This window comes from Acinonyx jubatus, chromosome E3, assembly GCF_027475565.1.
Source record: "Acinonyx jubatus isolate Ajub_Pintada_27869175 chromosome E3, VMU_Ajub_asm_v1.0, whole genome shotgun sequence".
NCBI lineage: Eukaryota > Metazoa > Chordata > Mammalia > Carnivora > Felidae > Acinonyx > Acinonyx jubatus.
The window spans coordinates 4,875,488-4,887,364 of NC_069398.1; the positions used below are offsets into that span (position 1 = coordinate 4,875,488).

Here is an 11,877-nt window from a genome sequence, read left to right on the forward strand (position 1 = left end):
CCAGACGACCCCGTCACTACGGAACAGCCTCAGCCTAAACTCCCCAGCCAGCTGGTGATCGTCAGTGAAACAGAAGCAGACGCCCGGCCCGGCAAGAGCCTGGCGAGGAGCACAGACGTGGAGACAGCCAACCTGTCCCCCAGCCTCATCCCCGCCCCGCAGCCCACCATCTCCCTGCTCTGTGAGGACACTGCCGACACACTGAGCGTGGAGTCGCTGACCCTTGTCCCTCCTGTCGACTCCCACAGCCTCCGCACCCTCCCCGGCATCCCCCCGCCACGTGTGACGCCCGCAGCGGGCACGGCGACGCCAGGCGAGGAGCCAGCGGGCCCCGCTGAGCACTGAGCGGGCGCCTAGTGGCCTCCCCGTGTGTGTGTGTGTGTGTGTGTGTGTGTGTGTGTGTGTGGCCCCGCCGGTAGGGACCCAGTACTGCTGACCCAGAGACACATCAGGAGCACCCCGGTCCCCGCGGCCCCGGAACCATCTCTGCACCCATTCCTGTGCTCCTTTGCTTCATTTTGAATTCCTGTTTCACTTTGCGCCTCTTGGGAGGGCAGGCTGGACCCGGTGGAGACACCCCAGTGAACCCAGGGGACGGGAGGAGGTTGGCCTCCCGGTCTCTGAACCTGGTGACCCTGGGTGGCAGGACCCCCGCACCCTCTTGTCATCAGCCGGCTGCTCCGGTCTGGAAGCTCCTTGGCCACCATGCCCAGTGTGCACAGAAGAAGCGGACCAAGTCACTTCGGGTAGGAATTTGTAGAGAAACAAACTTGGATAAGCATCTCCTTTGGATATTTATTTCCGCTTTCGGCAGCAGATGAAAAGCATTTATTTAAAAAGCGTGTATTTAAAAAAAAAAAAAAAAAAAAGTCCAAAAAAAAAAAAAAATCCTCAACCCTGAGGTTTGGCGTCATGTTAGACATGTGATGTTACTGTTAAGATTTCATTTTCGTCTTCCCTTGAACTTCCCAGCGTTTTGTTCTAAAGTTCTCAGTCTGGCTTTCTCCGTTTTCTTATTTCTCTATGACTCGCTAACTCCGCAAGCCTGTGGAATGATTCAAGGACCTTCCTGGAAAGTTTAGATTATTTTTTCAACAACAGTAAAGGAGACCCCCACGTATTCTCAGGTACACACGGAGCTGAGAGGGCCAGAGGTTTCTCAGGCGTGGTAGCCACGGGGCCTTGCGTTTCCTGAAACGCCTGCCCGGGAAAGGGGCTGGTGCGGCCAGCTCCCCACTCAGGACCCATCCTTCGTCTCTCCGGACCGAAACCAGTCAGGGCTGCTGCCCAGCTCCACCTTCAGATCTTGCCGTCTCTCTCTGTCTAGAAAGAACCGCTTGGGACCGTGCAGACTCCAGCCGTGTGGCCGGGATGGAAAGGAAAGGCCACGGAAGCTGTCCTGTGCGTGGCCCGTGTCCCCACCATGTGTGTTCGCCCAGGCGGGAGTGTGGGGAGACGCCCGCTGCGGGGTCACGCCCCAGTTCGAGAAGCTGTCCAGGGAACTCCGGTCCACCGCCCTTCCTCCCGGCTGCCGCTGCAGAAACAAAAGCTTATTTTTAAAGATGAACCTCTCACCCCCCACCCCCACCCAGTGGCTTCTCCATTTGAGCTGGACGCGTGCAGGCCGGTTCCCCGACGTATCTGAGAAAGCGCCTACTTGGACAGGTGCAGCCATGCAACCCTCACCTCTCTCCGGTCAGCGCTGAGACCCTCCAGACTCTCCTCCTCTGTGCCCCGAGAGTCCCAGCACACATGGGCCCGGGTGTCGGGCGGCCTCAGGAGGCGCTCTGAGCCCTCACAGTCTACCTATTCAAGGACCGCGGGTCTCCCTGGCTTCCCTCATCCTGCTGGTGTAGAAGGGCCTGCCGAGGCCAGGTGTCCTCCTCCTGAAAGAAACATGGTGGTCCCGCAGAGGAGGGGCACGGTGCCCGTGGGGACGGGGCTCTCCATCATCAGAAGCCCTCTGGGTGGGTGTGCCCACCCCGCTTCAACAGGGAAGAGACCCAGCTCAGAAAAGGAGGCCATTCAGACAGAAATTCCGGGGGCCCCAGGAGGAGGGACAAGCCATGACCCATCAGCAGGGCCCCCCCTCCCCCTACCCAGGAAGGAAAGGCAGAAGGGATGGGAGGGGTCGGGGAGGAGAAAGGGCATGTCAGCAGTTCTGTGTTCTATGTGATTTTTTGCTGGGACGTAAGAGCAGGCTGGCTCCCTGGTTTGGCAGGGGCTGTGGGGCAGTAGTAGAAGGCGAATAACTTCCCAGCCCGGGGGCGTTATTGGGAAGAACAAGCCCTTGCAGGTCCCCCGCCCCCTGCCCTGGGACTGCCAGCCTGCCACCAGAAATCCCATGGCTCCAAGTGGCTTTGTGGCCACCGAGCCCTGGAGGAGAGATGGGAGCACAGCATGTCTCGGGGGCCCTGCGGCAGCATTGCCGGGGCCGGGAGACGGGAACACAGCCCAGCCTCCAGCAGCAGCTGAGCAAGCGTGTCGATTGCCAAGGGCAGGCCTCTCCCAAAGGCGGGCTTGCGGTGTGGGTCCTGCGACCTCGTTGGGACACCTGTAGGTGTGGGGTGGGGACTTCCTTTAAGCGGGGGCTCCCAGGCACCTTGCTGGTGAGGGGGCGGCATACAGCTTTGTGCGAGGAGGTCTGGGGTCCAGAGGAGGTTGGCTCTGATGAAGGACCATCAGAGGGCTGGGTCTTGACCATCATGGTGGCATTGGGCATGGCCGCGTCTTCAGGAGCACCCCGCAAGCCTAAGAGCGGGGTGCTCCCAGGCAGGCCAGCCCAGGCAGAGGGCACTTGGACCCCAGGGTCGGGCAGAGGGAGGCAGAGCGGGGAATCCTGGCAGAGCAGGAATGGGGACCACAAACCTTCTGGACTCCTCGGCAAGCCCACCCAGCCTACAATCTCCATGTCCCTACAGAGAGAGGGGCCAGGCCCACCTGCCTCAAGTCCATTGGGCCCAGTGAGTTTGCGAAGCCAGGGGCAGGGCTCGCCGCCTAAACCCCCAAACCTCAGCTGTGAAAGTTGCTGTGGAGAGAAGCATACGTCCTTCCAGCTTAAGGGCCCGAGCGAGCCAGGGCACCTCTCCCTGAGGGTCGGATGGGGTGAGGCCAGGGGCTCCCCAGGACCAGCCCCAAAGCCACAACAGGAATGTGGGGCAGATGAGGGGCCGGGACGTGGCCTGCCTCACTGCAGGCCTTTGCTCCCTTCTCCTCCCTCTGGCCTGTCTGCCCCCCCCCCCACCCCGCCCCACTCTCTGCAGAGGGCAGCCCCCCACCCAAACACCTGAATTAGCAAGGCCCCCAGGCGGGAGTGAAGGGACAGCCCTCGTTAAAGACATACACTAGATTTCCCTAAAGTCTCACGACGCACTGTTAGAAATAAAGGCACGGGGTGAACAGATTCTCATCTTTTCTAGATGCAATAAATAAGAAATATTTAATGTAGTCATGTTGACATTGGGCATAAACTATCAGGGTTCCTTATGTTCCTCTGAGGTGAAAATATGTAAATAATTCTCGGCCCAAGGCGGAGCAGGGGTTGAGAAACCTCCCGCTTCTGGGCCAAGGGACCGTTCCAGGGAAGAACCTGCTGTCGCCAGCGTGACTCATGTTTTGTGGGCTCCCAACACGAGGGTGGAAATGAAAACTGGAACTTCCTGGTAAATTTGAACTTGGCAATAAAACAGAAAAAGTTACCAAGAACGTGGCTGCTCCGTGGTGCTGCGGTGGCGAGGCCGTGACCCCGCAAAGGGGGAAGGTTCTGTGCGGCCTGACCCCCTTGGCCCGTTGCGGCTGCGTGGTGGGGTGTGGCAGCTGGGCCCCCTCCCCGCCCCCACCCTGGCCAGGTATTCCCCGGTTCCCGAGAGGGAGCTGGCCGCATTCAGGCGGTGCTCCGGGCCCAGCCGGGCCCAATGAGATTGGCCTGTGCTGTTGGCAGGAGGCTCTCCCTCCACGCCTCTGGTTCTGCATCTGTGGAGTGGGGCCATTACGGCCCTACCTCATAGGACGAGCTCGGGGAGCCTCTCCATCACCGCTGGCACGTGCCGCTGGCCACGGGAAGCAGGAAGTGCTCCCCACCGAGGACAGAGTCTGCTGAAGTCAGCCCTGGGACAGGCCCCGTTCCAGAAGACATCAGCGTGCACCAGTGTGAGCTCTGGGGATGGGTTCGCAGGCTCTCCAGCTTAAACCTGGCTCAGAAACAGCCGGGACCTTCTGGGCCATGAGGTAAAACTCAAAGTGACCCCGGAATATAAACAGGTCCCCCCCCCCCCCCCCCCCCCCGCTTTGTGTCAAGGGTTGCAGCATCTCTGGTCGAAGGTGAACGCTGCTGCTGAGGGCGTGGCTTAGTTCCCAGGAAGCCTGCCCACGAGGCTGGGGCTGCAAAGGCATGGGGTTCCCTGGGTCGAGGCTGGATCGTGCCCTGCACCGTGGCCTGCTGGGTGCCCGGTGCTGGGCCACACCTGGCCTGCAGCCTCAGCCATCCCCGTAGTAGCCCTGCCTGGCAGGCACACGGTCACTCATGTGTTTCGAGGACTTCGGTTTAGGAAAAGGAACTTGCTGGAAGGATACTCCCAGAAAAGGGGGAAGACAGGCCTCAGGGTGGGTGGAACTGGGGATAGCAGCTACTGGGGGACTCCCTCAAGAGGCTGTCTCTCGGCCAGCCAAAGGCCAGGCCCCTGTGTTGTGGAGACCACCGGGAGTGAGCGGTGAGGGGCCAGTGCCAGCCAGGGCCCCTCCACAGCACAGCACTGCTTTCACCCACGTGAAGAAACGGAGGCCCAGTGGGGCTCAGCACCCTTCCCAAGGACCCTGGAGCACAAGCCCAGGCCTGTGTGCTTTGTGCTGCCCACGCACTCTGAGACCCTGGCTGCCGGGCCAAGTGTCTTTGGGCTGTTTACAGGAAGAAGGAGGTGAGGCAGTAGTTCTCGGATGAATGGGTGCTGGAACTATCTGGCACACTTGTCCACGGTCACGGCCCCAGACCTAGTCAGCGGGACCCCGAGGTGCTGTCTGGCTGAAGGCTCTTTGCACAGTGCACATGGGCACAGAGGGGTGGCTCTTTCCTCCTCTGCCTCCTAGCTCTTAGGGAGATGCCAGCTTCTCGCCAGGAGGCAGAATCTAGAACCAGACTCTGGCGCTCACCAGCCTTGTGGCCACAGCCAGGTCACCTCTCTGTGCTTGGGGTTCCTCGTCTGCAAAGACAGGAGCCCGCCTCGTGGGTTGTTAGGCCGGAGGGAGTCACACAGGCCAAGTGCAGGCGGCCTGGGGGTCTGGGGGGCTCTGGGCATGACGCCTTCGGTGGCAGCTTCCCCCACCGCCTTCCCAGCCCAGGCTCAAACCCCGGGAGAGGCCTGGGGCTCATTTGAGGGCCTGGGGCCAGCCACTTGGCTCTCCCAGTCTCTGGTTCTTGTCTGTAAGGCAGCTGGGGAGCGCCCTCAGCAGAGGCTTCACCCAGAGCATTGGGGGCCTTCTGGCATGAAGTGGCCCAGTGTCCCCCGGGGGGGGGGGGGGGGCGGGGGTCTGCCCTGGTGGAGGTGCCCAGCAGGCCTGTCCCTGCATCTCCCGGTGCCACCTGGAACGTGGAAGGGCAGGGAAGCCACGGGCAGGCAGCATGCTGCCCTTGAGCCCTGCACTCAGGGAAGATGGCTGCTCGGCGGCCGCCTGCTGGAAACCCCCTTCCCCTCCTGTCCTCACACCCCATGGCGCCTCAGAGCCGTGGGAAAAAACCTTCAACATCTGAAGCGCTCCTCTCCGAAGGAAGATAGGTCTGAATCACCAAGACGGGAACACACGGGGCTTCCCAGGAATTTACTCTCAAGTGTGCGGATGGGCAGTGTGAGCCCTCCCGTGCCCTTGAGACACCTCACCCGCCCCAAACCCCGGTGCCAAGGCCCTGGGCCCACCCTGCTCCCGGGCCACACGTCACGCAGCTCGGCCCGATTTCCCTCCAGGACAGCGGCCTGTGCCCCCCGGAACACACACACGTACCTGACACCCGAACGTCGCTTCAGCTCCGCACTAACCTTATCCTCCCAGCGTAGTAAAACCTCGGATTGCAAGCACCTTGTTCTGTGAGCCTTCTGCAAGACGAGCACACGTTTCCAACAAACTTTAACTTGATCAACAAAGGACATCTTGCCATGCGAGCAGTACGGGACACCGAGCGTCACATGGTCACAACTGATCACAATTCGATTTGATACTCGATGTGATACAACTGTTCACAATTGGATCTGAGTGCTTCGGATGACAGGCATGTTTCTGGAACAAATCATGCCTGCAAACCAAGGTTTTACTGTATTTAAAAGGGACTGACTTCACCCCTGGGAACAAAACACAAAACCAATACCACTCACTGTATGTGTTTCCTGGGGCCATCGTAACAAATGACCACAATTCGGTGGCTGCAAACAACAGAGATGTCCTTACACAATTCTAGAGACCGGAGGTCTGAAATCAAGGGGTCATGTGGGCTGACTTCCTCTGGGGGCTCAGAGGGAGAGGCCGTTCCCTACCTCCCTTCTGGCTTCGAATGTTGCTGGCATTCCCAGTGTTCATGACATATGGCCGCCTCGCTCCAGTCTCTGCCTCTGTCTCCACGCTGTCCTTCCTTTGTCCCTCAGTGTCAAACCCCCTTTCTCTTACAAGGACACCAGTTGCTCGATTTAGGACGCTGTCTGATCCAGGATGATCTCACCTAGAGATGCTTAACTTCTTAACATATGCAAGGACACTGTTTCCAAGTAAGGTCATGTCCCCAGGTACTGGGGGGTAGGATGTGGACATATCTTTTGGGGGTGGGAGGTGACCATTCAACCCACTATATTTGCCAGAAACTCAAGATACCATACAAGTAAATACAATAAGCAAAAACATGATTCTTTTTTTTTTTTTTCATTTGTATTTCTTTTTAGAAGAGAGCATGTACAACCAGGGGAGGGGGGAGTGAGTGAGAGAGAGAGAGAGAGAGAGAGAGAGAGAGAGAATCTTAAGCAGGCTCCGTGCTGAGTGTGGCGCCCAATGTGGGGCTCGATCCCACGACCCTGGGATCATGACCTGAGCCAAAAGCAAGAGACACTCAACTGACTGAGCCACCCAGGTGCCCCTCCATATAATTACATTTTAACCACCTCCCATTACCTACTTTGGGCTCTGAGCCCAAGGCCCGCCCTCTCTCTGTACATAGGGTGACCAGCTGGTGTTAGGGACCTCCTAGCACCCAACCAAGGCTTTCTCTTTGACAGGATCAGAAGAGCTGATCAAAGAGAGGCAAAACCTTACTCTGGGACTCTGTTACTGAAGTCTGTGTCCTTGTACCCCTTAACATCATCTCTGGGCCACCAGATGGAAGATGCTGCCATGGCACACACAGACTACTGGTCACAGTGTGGCTCCAACCATGGGTTGGTTGATTGGTTGTTTTTTTTTATCTTCCCTCTCCAGTAGACTCACCTAGAGGCAAGGATTATGTCTTGTTCGACCCAGTCTCCCTGAGGCTGCGTACAGGGTATGCTGTGGGCTGTCTATGAACGTGTGTTGGATGGATGGAGGGATGGATGGATGGATGGATGGGGCCATTCTTGGACGCAGTCCCAAAATCGCAAAGCCAGGGACCTTTGAAAGAATCTGCCAGGGCCAGCTGACAAGGACAGGAGCGTTTGAGGGCTCTACTTTGCCACCATTGGAAGTTGTGTCCCCCGGCCCTCCCCAGGTGCCTGAACTGCCATCCCTGCCTCCACTGAAGCCCCTCGCAGGACCGATGGCTTCGGAGCCAGCAGACCGGGCTCAGCCCCTCGGCCCTGAGCACGTGGTTGAACCCGGAACCCTCTCTGGCAGGGACCTTAGCTGTATAGTGGGGACAGGGAAGCCGAGCACTCAGCACCCGGCCTAGAGTCACCTTGCCCGAGGTCCCCACCAGCAACCGAGCTGGAGTCAAAGAGGGGCTTTGGAAAACAGCTGATGGCCCTGCCCTTCCCAGGGAGCCAGCGCCTCTGGGGTGTGGCCGAGCCCTGGATTCCCTCTGAGGCTCCAAGGCGACTCTGGAGGGCAGACAAGATGAGAACGAGCCTTGGCCACGCTCCGTCCCTCACCGCAGCCACGTTCAGAAGACCCAAGCTCTTTTCCCAGGACAGGCCCTCCTCTGGTCACCCCCGCCACAGCAGCCTCGTCAGCTGTCCCCTGCTTTCTTCCATCAGTATCCACCTGTTTCCTTCCTGGCACTTGTCACACCCGGAGCTATTTCTGTTTCTGTTATTCCAAGTCCCATTGTTCTAGGGTGCGGAACGCTGAGAACAGAGCCAGAGGTAAGGACATGGCTGGCAGCTGGCTTTTCGGTGCGTGATCCCTGGAAGCAGGGGTGGGAGCCGGGCTGGAGCGACAAAAGGGCAGAGAAGGCAGTGGGGAGGCTGGCGAACGAGGTGCGGCCGGACTGGTCACCGCTGTGGGAAACTGGTGCCCAGGCCCTGCCGTGGACCCCGTGCAGAAGCTCACAGAACGACCTCAGAGAGGACAGGAGGTCAGCGCCTTATCCACTGACGCTCCCGCCCTATTGGCTGAACTCGTTCCAGGGTGAGAGTGGCCCGGCTTCCCCCAGCCGCCCTGCGTGGGAGCCCACGTGGCCCCCCAGTCAGCCCTGCTTTGCCCCGAAGATCGGATGCCCGAGGTAGGGAGCTGGCGGGCCGGGGGGCCTGGCCTCCGAGGCTGACGCAGGGAGGTGCTCCTGGGTCCCGGACATCGTCTACGCCGGTTAAACCAGGGGTTGCAAACTGGTGACTCACCGCCCGATGCAGCCCACCCGCGTGTTGTGTGTGACCTGCGCAGGCGCTTAAAGAAGCACTGAACCGTCATTTTCGAAATGGAGATCTCCGATAAATACCCTATATTCGTGGCTTCTCTCGAAAAATCGAATCTGGGGACCACGGGCCCCCGTTCCTCAGCCATGGTTACCGGTGGCCGCAGAGTGATTTTTTTCTTTGCCCCCCGAGTGTGCAACCCCTGTGTCAGGCCCGGGGAGCCCAGCCCTCCCCGTCTGTCCGCCCACCGTCCTGTCCCCTGATTTGCTGGACGAGCCAATCCATGTGGGACCCATCCAGCGCCTGGGAGTAAACTGAGGCCACCCTCTGGGGTCTCCCTCCTCCCCGAGAAATACTCCATGGCTACCGTTGGACTTTCACTTTCTCTTGTTCTGCTTCCCTCCGGGCCGGCCCGCAAAAATGTCAGTGACAGCAAAAACATGAGGGCGCACCGCCACAGGAATGTCCTCTGGGGACTCACTCTTTCTTCGGCTGTTTCTCCTTCTTGTTCTTCATGGAGGTGAAATTCACACAACGTGGAATGGATCACATTCGGGGCGGCTGGGGGGCTCCGTCGGCTAAGCCTCCGACTTCGATTCAGGTCACGATCTCACAGTTCATGGGTTCGAACTCTGTGCTGACAGCTCAGACCTGCCTGGAGCCTGCTTTGGTTTCTGGGTCTCCCGCTCTCTCTGCCCCTCCCCGCTCTCAAAAATAAACAATAAAAAAAAAAGAGTCAGGTTCAAGCGAACAACTCCTCGGCTTCAGGTTCATTCACTGTGGGGTGTCACCACTACCTGTATCTAGTTGGACAGTGTTTTCCTCACCCCGAAAGGAAACCCCAGGCCCACTCAGCAGCCACTCCCCTCCCTGCCTACCCCCTCCCTGCCCCCTCCCCCCTCAGACCTTCCTGCCCCTACGGGCTGGCCTGGTCAGTTTCCTGCAGGGGACATCGTGCAGTATGTGACCTTCTGTGACTGGCTCCTTCCACATTGTAGCCCGTGTCAGCATCTCAGCCCCCTGCCAGACTGAGCAGGACACGGTTATATGGATGGTACACTTGTCATTATGCATTGTCTCCCGATGGCCGCTGGCTAGTGTCACCCTTTTGGTGACTGAATAGCACTGCTGTGGAAAGGAGTGCACCTGTCTCTCCTCCTTCGGCTTTTGAAGTCCGGTGTGATTTGGAAGCATTTTATTTTTTTGTTTTATTTATTTTGAGACCGAGAAAGAGCATGCACCTGAGCAGGGGAGGGGCAGAGAGAGAGAGAGAGGGAGGGAGAGAGAGAATCCCAAGCAGGCTCTGCACTGTTGGCACAGAGCCCGACGTGGGGCTTGAACCCACCAACAGTGAGATTATGACCTGAGCTCAGACACTCAACTGGCTGAGCCACCCAGGGGCCCCCGATGTGTTCAATTTTTGTCTTTTTCTCCATTGCACTGATTTGCCAACGAATTGCACAGCTTTGGTGACAATATGGCAACGTACAGAAAAATCGTGTTTTCCATCGTCTTCCCACGAAGGGACCACCCCATGGTGAGATGCTGGCAAATTCCCTTCCGGGCTTTTTTCTATGCCTTTTAGCGATTGAAATAATACAGTGGGTGTAACCTCACATCCTGCTTTTAACACTTAGCCCCCCTGGTGTCAGCGTTTCCCCGTGTTACTGGAAGCTCCATTTCCAAAGAACGTCAAAGCAGTGGTGACGGATGTTGCTTCCACTTTCATCGGTTTGAATCACCCCGCCGTGAACATCTTGATACACAAGCCCTTGTCCGCATTTTATATCATCAGTCCCTACAAGACGTTCTGAGCATGGGGATCACCAGGTCGTGGAAGCAGAAATCACTTTGAGGCTCTGGCTACAAACCTTCCAAAAAGGCCGGAGCATTGACGCCCCAGGCGGCAAGGTGCCATTTCACCCACAGCATCCCCAGCACTGAGTGTTGTCCGTTTTAAGGGTTTTTTTGGTCTTTGGTTTTTGGGTTTTTTTGAGAAAGAGAGAGAGAGAGAGAGAGTGAGAGAGAGAGAAACAGAAACAGAATCTGAAGCAGGCTCCAGGCTGTCCCTCGGCCCTGACATGGGGCTCGAACTCACGAGCCGAGAGATCGTGACCTGTGCCGAAGTCGGACGCTTAACCTACAGAGCCCCCCGGGCGCCCCAGGTGCCGTCAGTTTTGACATCCTTCCCACTCACCAGCAGCTCAGAGCTCACCTCCTCTGTGGAGCTTCCTTGGCTTTCCCTTCTCCATCCTCCACATCCCTGGGGCCGGTCGCCCCCCCCCCCCCCCCCGCCTGCCCCTAGTCGGTCCTGCTGTGGTTGATTCTGGCCCTACCATTTGCAACAAGTCTGGTGCAGCCAGGGGCAGAATCTCTGAGGCACATGAGCCCCCACCCACCCAGCCTCCCGGCCCCAGGGGGCCAGCACATTTTAAGCCTCTCTCAGGTGCTGAGAAGCTCCCCCCAACAACCTATAAGGTTGGCACTATGCTCTTTTACAGACAAGCAACTGAGAGACCCAGCCCAGAGAGGCTGCCTGACTTGCCCAGGGTCACACAGCTGCTAAGTGGTGGTGTACCACCCCAGCAACGACATCCTGCAGGCCAAGCCCAGCTAAGTGATTCACACGCCCGATCTCAGTTTACCCTCCCCAAACCTTACCACGCTGCTCTCATGATTATCCTCATTTTACAGGGAAGGAACCCAAAGTCCAAGGTCATCCAGCCGAGAAGTGTTGGAGTCGAGTCTGCCTCTAAGAGAGCAAGGCCAGAAGTCCCCACCCCCCCCACCCCACCCCCGCCCACGTGCCCTGGGCCTCACCAGCTCCAGCTGCTGGGGTAGGGAACACCCCCCCCCCCCCTTCTCCTGCCCGGAGAATTCACAGGAACCATTTGCAGCCTGGCCCTATCTCACTCCTTTCTCGAGAACCTGCTTATCTCCCTCGCTTTATCAACGCCGGGTTTCTTGCCAATCTGCCCTGGGTGGGAACAATCCTTTGGGGTACCTGCTACCCAAATCCCTCAGGAACTATCCACTCTGCCTGGCCTTGGTGGCACCTGTCACCAAGAAGAGGTGACTGCAA

At 58.3% G+C, this 11,877-nt stretch overlaps 1 protein-coding gene across 5 annotated transcripts in view; it reads left to right on the plus strand.

Moving 5' to 3' along the window:
• The window catches only part of CLEC16A (C-type lectin domain containing 16A), a 199,202-nt gene extending 198,238 nt beyond the window's left edge, over positions 1–964 (plus strand). For 3 of the 5 annotated variants that reach the window (XM_027043249.2, XM_053213541.1, XM_027043251.2), the window contains one exon: positions 5–964. In XM_027043249.2, coding sequence (XP_026899050.1) covers positions 5–345 — 341 coding nt within the window. In that variant the 3' untranslated portion in view covers positions 346–964. The remainder of the gene's footprint in view (positions 1–4) is intronic. The other 2 variants (XR_008294694.1, XM_053213547.1) reach the window with 2 other exon arrangements.
• Positions 965–11,877: the final 10,913 nt, after the last annotated feature.